At 34.6% G+C, this 17,325-nt stretch overlaps 1 protein-coding gene across 6 annotated transcripts in view; it reads right to left on the bottom strand.

The window, feature by feature from the left end:
* Positions 1-17,325, bottom strand: part of COL24A1 (collagen type XXIV alpha 1 chain) — a 294,053-nt gene that overhangs the window by 149,039 nt on the left and 127,689 nt on the right. For all 6 annotated transcript variants that reach the window (XM_084874405.1, XM_084874404.1, XM_084874403.1 and 3 more), the window contains exons 22-25: positions 14,571-14,624; positions 13,085-13,129; positions 8,003-8,056; positions 6,595-6,639 (exon numbers count right to left, since the gene is read on the bottom strand). In XM_084874405.1, the coding sequence (XP_084730531.1) occupies positions 6,595-6,639; positions 8,003-8,056; positions 13,085-13,129; positions 14,571-14,624 (198 nt within the window). The remainder of the gene's footprint in view (positions 1-6,594; positions 6,640-8,002; positions 8,057-13,084; positions 13,130-14,570; positions 14,625-17,325) is intronic.

Raw genomic sequence — 17,325 nt, 5'->3', positions numbered from 1 at the left:
TGGCTATAAGAAATCACAATATCTGGTCAGCTCTGCCTAAGAGATTACAGAGTAAAGTTTTAATTTGCCTCTTCCCAAATCTTTCTAACCATTGACTTCCAAGGATGCACTTCTTTGTTGCATTCAAAGACAGGACAAACTTGCGGTTGCTTGCCACAAAAAGAAGAACTTTGGAACTGGAAGCAGAAAATTCAAATCTGGAATCCAGATTACTGCTCACTAGCTATATGAATGTGGACACATCACATAATTGCTATAAATTTGTTTTCTCACTTATAGAATGGCAATATGTTCTTATAAGGGCTGTCTCAAGATTTAAAAAGATAATAAGTTACCAACAAATAGATTATTTTTTTTTGGGGGGGGGGGTATTTCCTCCTCTGACTCCACCTCTATTTGGTCTTGAATGGTTATAATCCAGCTTAGAATCAGCCATCAGAAGCTCTATAATTTAAAGGTGTTGTCATGAGAAGTGGAGTACCTGATTTTGAGGATTATCCATGGCCTTTCCTCTTCTTCCTCCTTTCTGTTCATCAGTCATTTACTAAACAATAGTGCACCAGAGGGCAGGCAGAAAAACAGAGAGGACACAGTAGATTGCTTATGAAATCTTGCTAAATTGATAAATTAAGGAATAAATGAAGTAAAATCAAATAGCTGGGTTATATTTTAAGTGATAAATCAATGTGGCCAGACTATAAGACAATCATAAGAATTTTATCAAGTGGGTAGAAAAGTAGCACTAGAACGTAATGCAATCAAGGTAACTATGAAAAAAAAATTCCATATTTTATATTTAAAATACCAGAGAAGAATCCTGAAAGTGACTGCTGATCATTCTCCAAAGACATCCTAGTTGACTGCTAGAGAGAAAAGCTTACATGGCTTTGAGTATCAACAAAAAGAAAACATAATAGAAGTTATCACCCAATTCATGGAGAAGGCTGTGGTGCCATTGACTCTAAAATATTTAGTCTAGTTCTGTTTGCTCCAATTCCAGAAAGACATAATAAAACTGGAGGGCAGCCAAAGCAAAGAAGACAAATCAGCAGGCAAGAGGAAGACTAGAAACATTAAAATTCTCAGAAAAGAGTTATAGTTTCTTAGAATTGGAATTATCCTTAGATTCATGTGTATTAATTCTTTATGCTTCCATAATATTCCTGATAAATCATAAATAGCTGTAGTTTATCAAAGCCCTATTACATGCTGGAAACTTACTAGAATTCTTCCAAATTTATCAAAGTCCTATTACATGCTGGAAACTTATTATAATTCTTCCAAAATTATCACCTCAAATATATCTCTAATATATCCACTTCTCCTACATCCACTGCCATCAACTTGGCCCAAATCATCTTTCTCTCTCATGCTATAGCATCCTAACTGGTTACCCTCTTCTACTTCTGCTCCTTGCAACCATGGACCAACTCCCCAATCCACTGTAACCAGAGTGACCTTAAAACACAAATTAAGTCATGTCATTGGCTTACTTAGAATATTTCCTACCTACTTTAGGATCAAGTCCAAAGTAAAAAAATGACCCTTAATGATTTGGCTCCTGCCTCCTTAACTAATATCATTTCACATTGCTTTTTTTCTTGGCTCATCAAAGTCTATCCACATTGGCTCTTTTTAAGTCTCAAAACAGCTAAATGCTTTCCCTTCAGGCCCATCTATAACAATAAAAGTATAATATGCTAATTAGATCAGATAGCCGAATGACCTTCAGGACATCATTCCAGACATTCTTCTGGAGGAAGCTGTGGCAGTGGGGGCAGAGACAGAGGCAGTTAGGGATGATCCAGCAGGTGAGTGGTTAGGGGCGATCAGGCAGGCAGGCGAGTGGTTATAGGAGCAATCAGGAAGGCAGGAAAGTAGTTAGAAACTATCAGGCAGGCATGCAGAGTGGTTAGGGCCGATCAGGCAGGCAGGTAAGCCAGTAGTTAGGAGCCAGTAGTCCCGGATTGCGAGAGACACTTGATTGCCAGTTTAAAACAACAGTCGGACATCCTCTGAGGGGTCCCAGATTGTGAGAGGTTGCAGGCTGGGCTGAGGGAGCTCCACCTCCCCGCAAGGGGCCTCTAGTTATATATAACAACCACAACCACAACCATTCCAGCTAACAGTTATGAAGGCTTTGCTATGTGACTGGCTCTAGACTAAAGTGCTTTAAATGAATTATCATATTTAATCCCCAGAAGAAACTCTATAAGGTAGTTATTGTCATCTATTTACTGTTGATAAAATAAATATTTAAGGGAATTAAGTAGTTCTTCTAAAAAAAAAAAAAAAGATAAGTGGCAAAGGTGGAAAGTATGTCATATTGGACATGCCAGGAATGTTCTTTCTCCCCAGCCTTCCCTCTTCTTTAGGATTGCAACTTGTTATGTCATTTCCTTAAAATTGTCTTCTTTCATATCCTGAACCAAATTTGGCACCCTTGTTTTTTAAACATTCCTCCTATAAAATGTATCATAGTTTATAATAATATACTTCTTTATGTGATTATTTAATTCTTGTCAAACTTCTAATAGACCATGGAAGTTTCATGAAGACAGGGATCATATGTTCACTAAATGTGCCTAAATATAAATATCGGCTAAATATATGACTTAAGTCATCTAAACCTTATAATAATGAGATGTTGAATTACTCTATGAAAGTGTCTGTTGGAGTGTTGAAAAGTGTAAAAAATTCTTACTGTTCTGATAATGTCTATTAACAAATCCTATCTCTGGTCTTTTTTTTTTTTTTTTTAAATATATTTTATTGATTTTTTACAGAGAGGAAGGGAGAGAGATAGAGAGCTAGAAACGTCGATGAGAAAGAAACATCGACCAGCTGCCTCTTGCACACCCCCTACTGAGGATGTGCCCGCAACCAAGGTACATGCCCTTGACCGGAATCGAACCTGGGACCTTTCAGTCCGCAGTCCGACGCTCTACCACTGAGCCAAACCTGCTTCGGCCTATCTCTGGTCTTTTGACCAATACTGAAAAAGGACATTATTTTCTCTTCTACAGCTCTTCAAATACTTACAGCCTAGAAAATTAAAGACAAAGCGGGCTAGCAGTTAAAGTGGGATAATTCCATTTTATTAAAAAAAAAAAAAAAAAAAAAAGAAAAGAAAAAAAGAAGAGGAATGCTAGAATGAAAAAGAGATAAGGTGCATCTTTTGAAATCAAATATTTATTTAGGGCTTACTTATAGACATTAATTATTCACCTATAGTAAATTAATTTAAGAGGTATACAGCCATAAAATGTACAATAGATGGGATTGCTGTATGTGGCATACTCTACTGCAAACTGTTTATAATTTGTATAAATTTAGAAAAAATAAATAAAACTGGGAAGATCCAGTTAAAGGCAACTAAATGGCTGTGCAGAAAGACTGGGAAAAGTTAAATCTAGCTATGTGATTACAAATAAACTTAGATATCCCAAAATCATAAAATTGATGTTATGAAGTGCAACCAAATCTTTCAATATATCTAGAGAATTTTGTTTTAACAGAATTCTGGATTATATGAACTATGCTTCTAAGATTTTGAAGTCGTTACTTACCAGATCCAAAAATATTCTTTAGGCATTTTATATATATTAACTCATAATAGCCACTCAAGTGGCTAAGATAAAAAGTTTTTATCTCCCATCCTTAATGAGAAAGATGGGATCTCAAACTTGGAAAGATCCTTTTGTTTGATAATTTATATGATACTTAAAACCACTCTTTAACTTTTAGGTAGAGTGGTTGTTCAAATAACATTAAAACATCCCCAGCTATATTTAATTGACTTGAGGGGGCCTCATTTCACAATGTATACATGTATAAAATCATCACCTACACTATATCCTACAATTTTATTTGTCAAATATACATCAATAAAGACAGTGGGGGAAAAGAGGATCCCCAGCATGATATAGTGTTTTGGAGTTGGAGTTTGGAGCTTTGGGTTTATATCTCAATTCTGCAATTTATTAGCTATGTAACTTTATTTATTTTTATTTATTTCTTTTTTAAACATCTAAAACTTGGTTTATTTATTTATTTATTTTATTGATTTTTCACAGAGAGGAAGAGAGAGGGATAGAGTGTTAGAAACATCGATGAGAGACAATCATCGATCAGCTGCCTCTTGCACACCCCCTACTGGGGATGTGCCCGCAACCAAGGTACATGCCCTTGACCGGAATCGAACCCAGGACCTTTCAGTCCGCAGACCGACGCTCTATCCACTGAGCCAAACTGGTTTCGGCTATTAGCTATGTAACTTTAAACAGGTTACTTAGTGTGCATCAGTTTCCTCATTTAAAAAAACGGGAATAACAAAATGTGTCTTTTCAAATTGTTTGAGAATTAAGTGAACTGCCATAATACAGCCCATCACTTGGCATTATGTCTGGCACATAGCAAATGATCAATAAATATTAATTTCCCTCCAATAACTTAAATCCACTGCCTGTGTAGTCTAGTTTCTCTTTGGATAGTACTGGCAATGGCTTCTTACACTATGTGAAACTAGAGCAATACTATTAAGTAAATAACACAGGAGTTTGATAGTTATAATTTTAAGAAAAGATTCTCTTTATTAGTATTTTAACTTTAGCTATTAATTCTAGTCCTAGATAATAAAAGCCTTATATGTTAAGTGTCCAGCTGTTCATTTGACCATTCAAACAGTCACTATGAGGTGCACTGACCACCAGGGGGCAGATGCTCCAACTAGTAGTTTAGCTTGCTGCTGGGGTCTGGCTGCTGGGTACTGGGCAAGATGGGGTGGACATGCCTGGGAGCCCTCCTGCAGTCCCTCCCCAGCTGGCCAACCCTCCCTGGACAGCCAGCCAGCCACGACCGGCCCTGATTGGGACTTGGCGACAAAGGCCACACATACCCTGGAACACTACTGCGGTCCCTCCTTGGCCCTGATCATGCACCATGGGATCTCTCGACCTGGCCTGTACCCTCTTGCAATTCGGGACCCCTCAGGGGATGTTGGAGAGCTGGTTTCAGCCTGATCCTCACAGACCAGGCTGAGGGACCCCACTGGTGCATGAATCTGTGCACTAGGCCTCTAGTTTTTACATATATATATATATATATATATATATATATATATATATATATATATGTATATATGCAATTCAGAAATGGCAACATTTAATTTCTTTGAGCAACTTGGAGAAATGTGAGTTATAATAATTGATGAGAAGTCTTGAAAAATCCAATTGATACAAATATTTCATTGAAATTTCCCTTCAAAGTAAAAACAAGTACAAAAAGTTCACATTCAGGTATTCAGAATTCATTGGTATGGCAATGATCTTTTAAGAGTAAGTGGATCTTCTCCTTATTTTTATTAATAAGTAATGACAACAACTAAGAATATCATAAATGTATTGTTGTTTTACAATAAGACAAGAAAATATAATTATTAAATTACTGAAGCTTACAAAATAAATTAAAAATTTTTATTTTTGTTTAAGTCATAGATACCCTGTTTCCCCGAAAATAAGACAGTGTCTTATATTAATTTTTTCTCCCAAAGTTGCACTAGGTTTTATTTTCAGGGAATGTTTTATCTTTCCATGCACTAGGTCTTATTTTTGGAGGATGTCTTATTTTCAGGGAAACACGGTAGGTTATAAAGACTTGAATTTACTCATTTAAATGGTATAACTTGCTTTGTGACAACCCAACACACTATGTAAATAAATTAAAAATTGCATTAATTTAACATAGTACTTTATAAATGTTATATAGGTTCATTTGTTAGAGAATATTTTAGCTGGCTTTATCCATTGTATAAAATAGAATTACTTGTACCATATCTGATTCTAATACAACATGAATCCTACTTCTGCAGTAATGTAAATTTTTATTTATTTATTTATTTATTTATTTAAATATATTTTATTGATTTTGTACAGAGAAGAAGGGAGAGAGATAGTTAGAAACATCGATGAGAGAGAGTCATCGATCAGCTGCCTCTTGCACACCCCCTACTGGGGATATGCCCACAACCAAGGTACATGCCCTTGACTGGAATCGAACCTGAGACCTTTCAGTCCCCAAGCTGACACTCTATCCATTGAGCCAAACTGGTTTCGGCCGTAATGTAAATTTTTAAAGGTAAAAAATTTGTTGAGGAAATAAATTTTAATATGCATTCTATCACATTACCTTTTAGTTCATCTTATCTTTCAAATATAAAGAAATGTATCTTCAAACTACTAGACTATTTTTATGGTTTGATAACTTGTAACTCTTTAATAATGAAAAATGTTAAGGTCAAATTTAGTTGAAAATATGATCATAACTAAAATTATAGACCACTTATTAGACACAAGAATGCTCCTGAGAACATAAATAACATTTATATTTGGATGAAAATGTTAGTCACTGTGTTTTCCCTTACTTTTCTCTTATATAGTAGGTTTTATTTGTTACAGCACAAGTGAGTTTAAATTTGTTGTGGATAAGAATTTTTTATTCTGAATTTTGTATGTACTGATCATAGCTAATGTGATTCCCAAAAATGCTTATAGATAATTAAAATATAAAAGTAGGATCAGCATAAAATAAACTTACTGTTTCACCAATCTTTCCAATGTTTCCTTGATCTCCCACTTCTCCCTGTTAATAAAGAATATAAAGTTGTAAAAATGACTATTTTTCAAACAAGACTATTAATATATTACTTGTGTTTTCATTTTAATGAAATCATATAGTTATAACATAGAAAATGGCTAAAGAAATCTCAGTTATTCAAAACTAGGTTGACAATTCACTAGACAGCTTTTTTATGGAACATGGCTCTATTTTCATTCAAGTAGTAATAACCTATTTTCTTAAATTATACTCTTTCATTAAGGACTTTTAATCAAGTTTTAACCTCTTCTACAAATAAAAAAAATAAAAATAAAATATTTATTAAGGTATGCTCTGCAAAAGGCAGATGGTAGGCCCTGTGGAAAATGTTAAAACGAATACAAATAAAGCCCTTGCCCACAATAATGCTCTATTTGCTTCAGGAAATTAGGTATCTTCCAGCAAACAGAATACATGCCACAGGTAAGTAACAAGGGACACCGTAGGCGCAGGCACGCTGTGGGCTGGTGGAGCTAGAGCTGACTTCACTGGAGAAGTAATGTTATGTTTATAACCATAATTCACAGTCCCCAAAGCTCTGAAAACCCAGTTTTTCACAACTTACTTGGTGACAAGCGTGTCCTAACCTGAATTTATTTGGCAGCAATCCTTTACCTAACCTGAGTCAGGCTGTTTATTATAGTGTCGATTTATTCTGATAAATCTGAACATCTTGACAGTTTACCACAGAAACATTCATGTGTCTAATTATGGTGTGCCGAAGCATAGCCTATTGGCATGTTAGGTAAAATACTGTGTAATGACCACAATATCTCTGAAAATCCAAACGTTAATGATTTCAAATAATGAAACTACATTTGAGTTGGGCCCTGAAGAAGAGGTGATATTTACAGTGGTGATGTGAAGAGCCATTTTTGGTGGTGAGATATGGCATGAACAAAGGCATAGATAGTTTAATGACAGGTGGAAGATCAAGTTCAGGGTGTTGCATGTAGTTAATCTGAGAGGAGTACATGTTTTATTTATAGAACTAGGAGAACAAATAATCAATTGCTATCTAAAATTTAATAATTATATTACAATGTGGAGTAGTAAATGATTAAACTGCATTGAACAATACTGTAACCATTAATATGTAGCTGCTTAAAATTTGTAATTGGCTGGTGTGTATTGAAAAATGATGTAGTAATTATAATATATAATATCTCAAATGCTATTAGAACCAGTTTTAACATATCACTGGTCTTCTCATTTATTAATGAATTGAACAAAATCTTTTGACATGTGTACATTTTATAAAAGTTATAATATTATCTTTTTGAAAAGTTACAATATTACCTTTTTGAAAATTATACTTTGTATTTGGTAATAAAGTCATTTGCTTTACCTTTAAGCCTTCTGGTCCTGGTTCACCTATATATCCTTTTTGACCTGGTTTTCCCTAGAGGAGAAAGACAACAAAAAGATAACTTTAATCATTCTCATTTTTTAAAGTTTCCTAAGATTTATAAAATTCAGACTATTCAATGAGATAAAATAAAATTATTTGATAATTGTGTTTTATCATATACATCACCTCTTCACTCTATAATGTCTGTCTACTATGTGCCATGCACAGTTCTAGGGGCTGGGGATTGAGGAGTGCACTAAACATACCTGCCTTTATAGAGCTTACATTTTAGTGAGGATGCATAATTTAAAAAATAAGTAAAATATATAGTATATTAGGTAGTGGTAAATGTGAAGGACACAAAATTAAGTAAGGGAGGGAGATACAAACTGTTGTGGGATTCTGTTAAATTTTTAAAATAAAATTACCAGAGAAGACCTCACTGAGAAGGTGACATTGAGTAAAGATTTGAAGAAAGGGATACACTGTGTGGATAGCTGAGAGAAGAGCATCCCAAGCAGAGGAAACAAGCATGTGCAAAGCTTGAGGCAAGAATGTGCCTAGTGTGTTGGAAAAACCATGGAGAAGATCAGTAAGAAGATAAGGTCAAACAAGAGAATGGTGGCTGGGAAACAAGCTCATGTAGGGCCTGGTAGTCTCAGTAAGAACTTTAGCTTTTACTCTGAGTCTGACAGGAAGCCTTAGACAAGCTTTGAAAAGAGAAGTGCCATGATCTAAGTTTTAACAGGATCAATTTAATGCAAAAGGAGAAATGGGGAGTTCAAAGAGGAGTCTACTATAATAATTCAAATGAGATATGACAGTGGCACAGATCAGGTGGTAACAGAGAATAAGGCTGTGAGAAGTGGCAAGATTCTGTATACACTTTGAAGGTAGATCTTCCAAGAATTGTTGACAGGTCATGTAAGAAAGGTGAGAAAAATAGAAAAGTCAAGAATGAACTCAAGATTTATAAATCTGACTAAGGGACCTAATAAAATGGGGAGATCGTTGCAAGAACAGGTTTGGAGGGCAAATTGGAAGCTCAGTTTTGGACCTATCAGTTTGATAGTCTTGTTAAACATCTAAGTGGAGAGATCACATGGTAGTAACACAAGTCCAGAGTTCAGGGGACAGAAGGTTCTGATCTAAACATACAATTTTGAAAATCACCAGCATTTTGATAGTATGTAAAGCCATAAGACTGGACCAGTTTATCTGAATATATATAGAAAGGAGCAATCCACAAACCAAGCCCTGGGACACTCCATAATTTACAATTTGAATTAATTAGACAAATATGCAAAATTTCTTCCAAGGCATCTGGAGGAAGAGCATGCAAGTGAAGAAAGTATTTCCGGAAGGAGATACTGATCTAATAAAATTCTGAAGACTAAGTATTGATATGAATATGAAGATTAAGAAATGATCACTGAATTCAGCAACAAAGGGGTCAATGATGACCTCCATAAAATCATCTTTTGTTTTGGAGTACTTGGGACAAGAATGGTCTTAGTAGATAGGGTGAGGAGAAAAATTGGAAAGAGCATATATAGGCAATACTTCTGAGAAGTTTTACTGAAAAGGGAAGTAGAGAAAGATAACACCTGTAAGGAAAACTGGAATCAATACAAGTTTTATTTTTGGTTTTAAGCTGAAAGAAATAATGGCATATTTATATTCTGATAGGATTGATTCATTAGAAGGAACAAAATTATAATGCAGGAGAGAGGGGGAGAATTGCTAGATCAATGTTCTTCAATAAGCAAGAGGATAATGTATGCAGTAAGCAAGAGGAGGTTTTGGCCTTTGGTAGAAAATTGGTCCACAATACAGAAGAGAAGGCAGAGTAAAATGGCATAGATACAGGGAAGTGAATAGAAGCTATGGTAGACATTTGGGGAAGGACTCTTCTAATTAGTTCAATCTTCTCAGAGAACTAGGATGCAAGATAAAGAGCCAAGTATGAGAACAAGAAAGAAACAAATCAAGTTGAGGAAAGAGAAAGTATCCTATATAATAAAAAGCTAATATGCAAATCGTCCCCTCAACTGGGAGTTCAACCAGAAGTTTTACTAGCGGGCGGGGCCAGCCCGCCAACTGCCTGAGGCTCCTCCCTCTGGCCAGCTCTGTCCCCTATGACTTTCCCCCCCACCCCATTCCCCCTCCTCCACGCCAGCTCTGCACAATCAGCCCTGATGGGGGGAGGGGCAGGCCAGACCCCACCAGTGCATGAATTTGTGCACTGGGCCTCTAGTAAAATAATAATGTAAATAAGCAAAAGTAAATGAGTATGGAAAGAGAATTCTGAATATAACCAAAGGGATAATTATAATGTTTTAAGCATGATGAGAAATGCTATGAAGTCAGGGCAGAGATAAAGAATAATGGAATGGCAATAGGGTTATTGGATTGAAGTTCCTATAGGTAATGTTGGGGTGGTTTACAAGAAAGAATGTACTTGAAAGAAAGCAGATGATTGGGCAGTGAGAAATTTGAAATGGAAAATAAGGAGAGGTTGCTGTTACTAGTAATGATGGAGTAAAGGATATGACCATAGCAATTAGTAGCTAAAAGAGAAGATAAGATCACTGAAAGAGAGGAAGTCAATATCCCAGATATTGTGGGCATTAATCTATAGTATGTGTTTCTAATATATAATAACTGATCCTGATTATACAAGATTTTAAAAAGATATATATTTTATCTACTTTTTTACAGAGAGGAAGGGAGAGGGATAGAGTTAGAAGCATCAATGAGAGAGAAACATCGATCAGCTGCAACTGGGGATGTGCCCAAAACCAAGGTACATTCCTTTGACAGAATTGAACCTGGGGCCCTTCAGTCCACAGGCTGATGCTCTATCCACTGAGCCAAACTGGTTAGGGTCTGATTATACAAGATTTGATTAAGGATATCACTATGTCTCAACTAATGTGTGTGACAAATGCAAATCTAGGAGTAGAAACAATATGGGGGAGATTGTTAAATAGTTAAATAGAACACTAAATTATAATATCTATTAGGCCAATGGTCAGCAAACTCATTAGTCAACAGAGCCAAATATCAACAGTAAAACAATTGAAATTTCTTTTGAAAGTCAAAGTTTTTAAACTTAAACTTCTTCTGACGCCACTTCTTCAAAATAGATTCAGCCAGGCCATGGTATTTAGTGGAAGAACTATACTCAAGGGGTCAAAGAGCCAAATGTGGGTCATGAGCAGTTTGCTGACATGGTACTGGGCATTGTAGATTTGGATTTTATTATTCTTACTCATTAACAAATACTCTCTTATTTTTCTTTCTTAAAATACAACTAACAAAACAACCCCCTGGCTCTCATTCCACTTTGACTACATCTAAAGATTTTAGCTAATTAATATTATACATAGGACTTAGGTTATTCTAATTTTTGCCTCTACCTTGCTTGAAAATTTCTAGTGGTTTCTCACCGAGCACAAAATAGAATAAAGAATAAGAAAATCATACTATTATTATTAAATATCAATTGCTTTCTAATAAACTTGAAGATACAACAGAAAAAAATATCATTAAGAATATGAATTATTAGCTCTGTCTATGACATTTACAAAAAATTATACTATATTTTATTCAAACTACTGGAAAAGGCTTTACTGATAATATTTCTTTCATCTGTAATAATGCGATAATTAGGCACTGCAATATATTAAGAAATAGTTATACATCTACAAATCACAGGAATCTGATATTAGCAGATTTACAGTCTTTTTAAAATCAAGTACTTTAGGCTTGGAATCATCACTTCTGGTCCTGTGTGAGTTCTGTCATATTAGATTTATCTTGAACATGCTATGCTTAAGAATATGGCTGTACAACCTATAAGGAAAGGCAGGGGGTGAGACAGCTGAGGGGGTAGGAGAACAACCAGAGGACTTGTATGCATGCATATGAGCAAAACCAATGGACAGTAGAAGGGTGAGGGCATGTGCTTGGGACAGGGGGTGGTGGGGGAAAAGTCAATGGTGAAAAAAGGAGACTCTTGTAATACTTTAAACAATAAATAATTTTAAAATTATAATATTAAGATCTTATTTTCCCATCTAAAAATGCAGACAATATCCTGCAGGGTTGTTTTTAGGCTTAGAGATGATGTCACGTGACATTCTTAGAGAGCAATACTAGCCCTAAATTAATCTTCAACCAATTGTAGCAACAATACTAATAAGTATTAAGACTGGGTAGAAAAGAGGTGAACATGGTTCCCCTGTTTTCTAGGGAAGTAAATTTTAAGCTCAATTATACTGGACTCAAATAACAATAGAGTTTTTGTTATATAACTCACATCACCCAAAAAAATTAAAAAAAAAATTCTCCCCCAATGAAATAATGGCAGTATATATACTTATATGTGCAGTGAGGAAAGTGTGCAAAATAACGGGTTGTTATCTCCTTAAATGTTTTAAGAACCTGAATGGTGTTCTTAAGAAAAAAGAATAAGATGTATTTTGTGTGAGTCTAATAATGCCCCTTAAAATAAGTATGATGTGCATAACTTAATTACATCATGATAATGTAACTTTAGTGATTCTTAAAGAATTCATTTTCAAAACTTGAAAAAAAGTAATTCATATATTATCACACATTACCTGAAAAAAAGTTGGCAGAAAATATATCTTATTAACATTCCATAATTTTACTGACATACATATTTAGAAAACAAAAATTCCGATAATATTATTAAACTGGCTAAGGCTTTTAGCTCCCTATTACGTTAGGGAGCTAAAGTTTATAAGTAATTTACATAAATTACTAAGATCATAAGACCACTGAAGGAATACATAAATATGTAGAGGCATAATATCACTTAAAATATCCATGGAAGATTCCAGTTATAGGCCTATTTTATTTGGGAGAATTATTGGGCTATAGTTTGTTTTCATTTTTATCCTTTGCTATAATAAAATTTGGTGCTATTGAAAAACAGTCACAGAATAGTTATTTTAAGAGGAGCACTTAAAAAAATCTTTATTGTTGTAAGTATTACATATGTCCCCTTATTTTTTTTGGGGGGGGGGGGATTATTTATATGATACTTACACGTGGCCCCAGTTCTCCAATGGGTCCCATTGGTCCTTCTTCTCCCTTAAAAAAATCAGAACATATCATGGCCTGAAATAAGTATTAAAAATACAAATCCTATTCTATTTATTTTGAAATCTGAAGCTCATTCTGAGGCATGATGAAAATATTTCTGTGATTTTTTTTGTATTTTATTTTTTTCTGTGACAACCCCACCTCTACTCTAAAAGAGACATGTGCTGTTGGATTATTTTTAAATTAGTGGATTATATAAGTTACATATAGAAAAATGAGAGTGAATAGCAGTGAAAATGATTAGAGTATCACAAAATTAGGATTCGGAATCACTAAGACCATGAATTAAGGATTACCTTTCCCTTTTTGGACTCAATATCTCTATGATACAGAGAGGAACTCAATTAAGTTTTTAATAGATAGAATCAATATGCATTTGTATATTTAAAATTATTGGTACAGGACATGTTTGTACATGGCACTTCATTCATTCAACAAATATGTTTTTGAGATTATTTCCGACTTAAGCCATAGAGATACAAAGATATATAGAATCATACCCAAATGGGGTTAATGTCCAGAGTTTCTTCTTGAATAGTTTATAGGTCCAATATTCTTAGGGTCAAATTAGTTATAATTTCATAAAATGTAAAATCTGTGCATATAAAAACTATAGAGGTGAATAGAGAATAGAGGAACATAGAAAAAATAATTTTCTTTAATCTTCACACGAGGATATATTTTTTATTGATGTTAGAGAGAGAGAAAGAGGAGCAAGAGAAATATTGATATGAGAGAGAATCATTCAGATAGCTTCCATATACATTCCGACCAGGTATCAAACCCACAACCTGGGTATATAACCTGACCAAGAATCGAACCCGAGACCTTTCCTTGCATAGAATGATGCACCAACAGACTGAGCCATACTAGCCAGGCCAAGAAGTTCCTAAAGCTAAATTTTTATACCTTATTCTTTAAGAAAATAAAAAAGTAATAACAGTTTTTATTCCATTTTTCCATTTATTGACATCTTTTCTAAATATACTGATTTTTCACCTTCAAACAAAAGTTTATATTACCATATCTGAAGAATATATACAGACCTTCCTAGAATTATATATTCTTATTTAGTTAAAAAACACTGCTCGATTCACAATTCAATAAAAACATAATTTTTTGGGTCACAAATGTAAAATGGACACAAATAGTAAATATAAATCTTACTACGTATGAGTAAGATTCTAGGTTCAGATTCTCCAGATGTTCCATGGAGACCACTGACATGAATCACTTAATGAATACTGCAGAATGATTCCAAATCCCATCCCATAACTGCTAGTATTATATAAAATGGTATCTTGAAATCCTCAAAGCAAAAGTTATCCACACTAAAGCAATGTTTTCTTTAAGCAAAAACCAATGTCCCATAAAAGTTAAAAGGGGAAAGACTAAACAAAAAATTGCTGATTGGATATTTCCTCCATACCTGAGTTCCTTTGAGGCCAGGAGGTCCAGGAGGCCCTCTAGTTCCAATGACTCCCTATAAAAACAACATAAGCACACATAATGAGAACTTTAGCTCAATTAATATTTTCAATCAGCATTAATCTGGAGATTGGCAATACTATTTAGAATCATTCATTTCCCAGTAGGAAGTTATCAAAAGGGGTGAGTGGGTAGATGAGCAGAAAACTACAGAGCATACAAAAAGTTATGAAACATAGGATAAACTTATTTTAAACAGTATGTTAATGTTCAAATCATCTGCCCAGTGTATTACCCTTTAATGAGACACCTTTTTCAGAAAAAGTATTTCTAAATTTAAAGCAATAAGTCTTACTGTTAATATGATAATAGTACAATAAATACATAATAAAGGATTTACAAAATCTGAAAACAGATAAAGGGGATATATAATGTTTTAATTTGTTAAGAGACCAACAGAGTCTGGAATAAATCATTCATATACTAAATGCTCTTCAAATAATCTCCCTTCATGATACAAGCTGGTAAAAGGAGAGGGCAATTTACAAAATAAACTAACAATCTGAACAAGATTAGAAATTTCAAAATTAAAAGAAAATCTTTTGAGAATCAAAATGCATGTTTTTAAAAATCAAATACTCGTAAATAAAAATTGATTGAAATAGCTAAAAAAAAATTTCTTATTTTAGAAAATACCCTATATATCTTTCTCAACATGGCAACATTTTTCTTATTCAGAGGGGATATTAGAACTAATGCACAGAAATAAAAAGAATCATAAGAGACTAATATGAACAATTACATAACAACAAATGGTATTACCTAGAAGGAATAAATAAAATTCCTAGAAACACACAACCTACCAAAACTGAATCATAGAGAAATACAAAATCTGAACAGATCTATAATTACTGAGGATATTGAATCAATAATCAACTCCCCACACTCGCCCCCTAAAATAAGCCTGGGACCAGATGACTTCACTGGAGAATTCTACACATTTAAAGAATAATTCATGTAAATACTTTTCAAACTCTTACAGACAACTTATTCTATGGAGTTAGCATTACCCTGATACCAAAGCCAGATAAAGACACTGCAAAGAAAAAAATTACAGACCAGTGGCTCTGATGATTATAGAAGCAAAAATCCTCAACACCCCCCCCCCCCAAAAAAAAAAGCAACAAAAAAACTAGCAAAACTAATTCAATAACACATTAAAGGATCATACATCACAATTAAATGGGATTTATAGCTGGGGTATGAGGATTTTTTAACATATTAAAATCAATGTGATATACCATATTAACAGAATAAAGAACAAAAATAACATGCAGGAATGCATTTGATAAAATGTAATAATCTTTCATGATAAAAACCTCAACAAACTAAAAATAGAAGGAAATTACCTTAACATAATAAAGGACAAATATGAAAAGTCCACAGTTCATATCATACTCAACAGTGAAAAACTGCAAGCTTTCTTGAAAAAATCAGGAACAAAGCAAGGATGCTCACTCTAACCACTTTTATTCAAAACTAGAGGCCAAGTGAATGAATTTGTGCACTAGTGGGGTCCCTCAGCCTGGCCTGTGAAATCAGGCCCAAACCAGCTCTCTGACATTCCCTGAGGGGTCGTGGATTGTGAGAGGGTGCAGGCCTGGCCAAGGGACTCCACTGGTGCATGATCAGGGCTGGGGAGGAATGCGGGAGGTTGGCCATCAGAGGAGGGACCATAGGAGGGCTACAGGGCGAGTCCAGCCCATCTAGCTCAGTCCCGATCAGTTGGCCCAGCAGCAAACTAACCTACTGATTGGAGCGTCTGCCCCCAGGTGGTCAGTGCATGCCATAGCAAGCAGTTGAGCAGCCTTAACCTATTATTAACATAGTAGAGGCCAGGAGCACGGAATTAATGCACGGGGGCAGGGGGGGGATGTCCCTCAGCCCAGCCTGCACCCTCTCCACTCTGGTATCCCTCGAGGGATGTCCAACTGCCCGTTTAACTTTAAGGCTGGATTGAGGTGATCTCAGGGAAATATCCAGAGTTATGCATTTCCTTTTACCAAATTAGTGCACTTCTATCCAGATAAACACATATTTTAATAATTCAATGTAAATTTATTTCTATATATTCTGTAACATACCCTTACACACAGCAGGTTTTCTCTAATAATTGGTTTTCTCTAATAATTTATCAGAGATGTTATGTAATAGACAATGACAGCCTTTTACCATCCTTATTTCCATACCCAAAGTAACAATACAAACCATTGTAGCAACAAATAATTTCTCTACTTACTGTAAAACAGACTATTTATTGGGTAGTCACTTTTTGCAGAAAAAAGGATGTGGTTTTGCTAATGTTATAGGATACTTGAAAGCATATTTCCAAATTGGATAGCTCACCTCACAAGAAGGTTTGCTGAAGTATGTTTTGTGTCTACACACACACACACACACACACACACACACACACAAACACACACATAATTAATAGAACCATAATTAACACAAGTTTCTAATCATAGTTTTAGTCTTTTAGTCAACTGGCAGAAAATGAAGAAAAAAATAAAAGATTTCTTTAAAGTGATAGCAAATTGCTCTGGGAAGAACCAAATTTGTTTGTAAATAGGGCAAACATGTATTTCAAGTACAGTGGACAGGACATTATTTTCTTGATGACTACAATACTTTCTATAGCCTACTTCCCAATCAATACATGTACATAAAAATAAAGTCAGTTTAAGGATGCTTCC

This window comes from Pipistrellus hanaki, assembly GCF_964339955.1.
Source record: "Pipistrellus hanaki genome assembly, chromosome: 2".
Lineage (NCBI taxonomy): Eukaryota > Metazoa > Chordata > Mammalia > Chiroptera > Vespertilionidae > Pipistrellus > Pipistrellus hanaki.
Note: the sequence above shows the minus strand (reverse complement) of the source record. Positions and strands in the feature narration are given on the sequence as shown.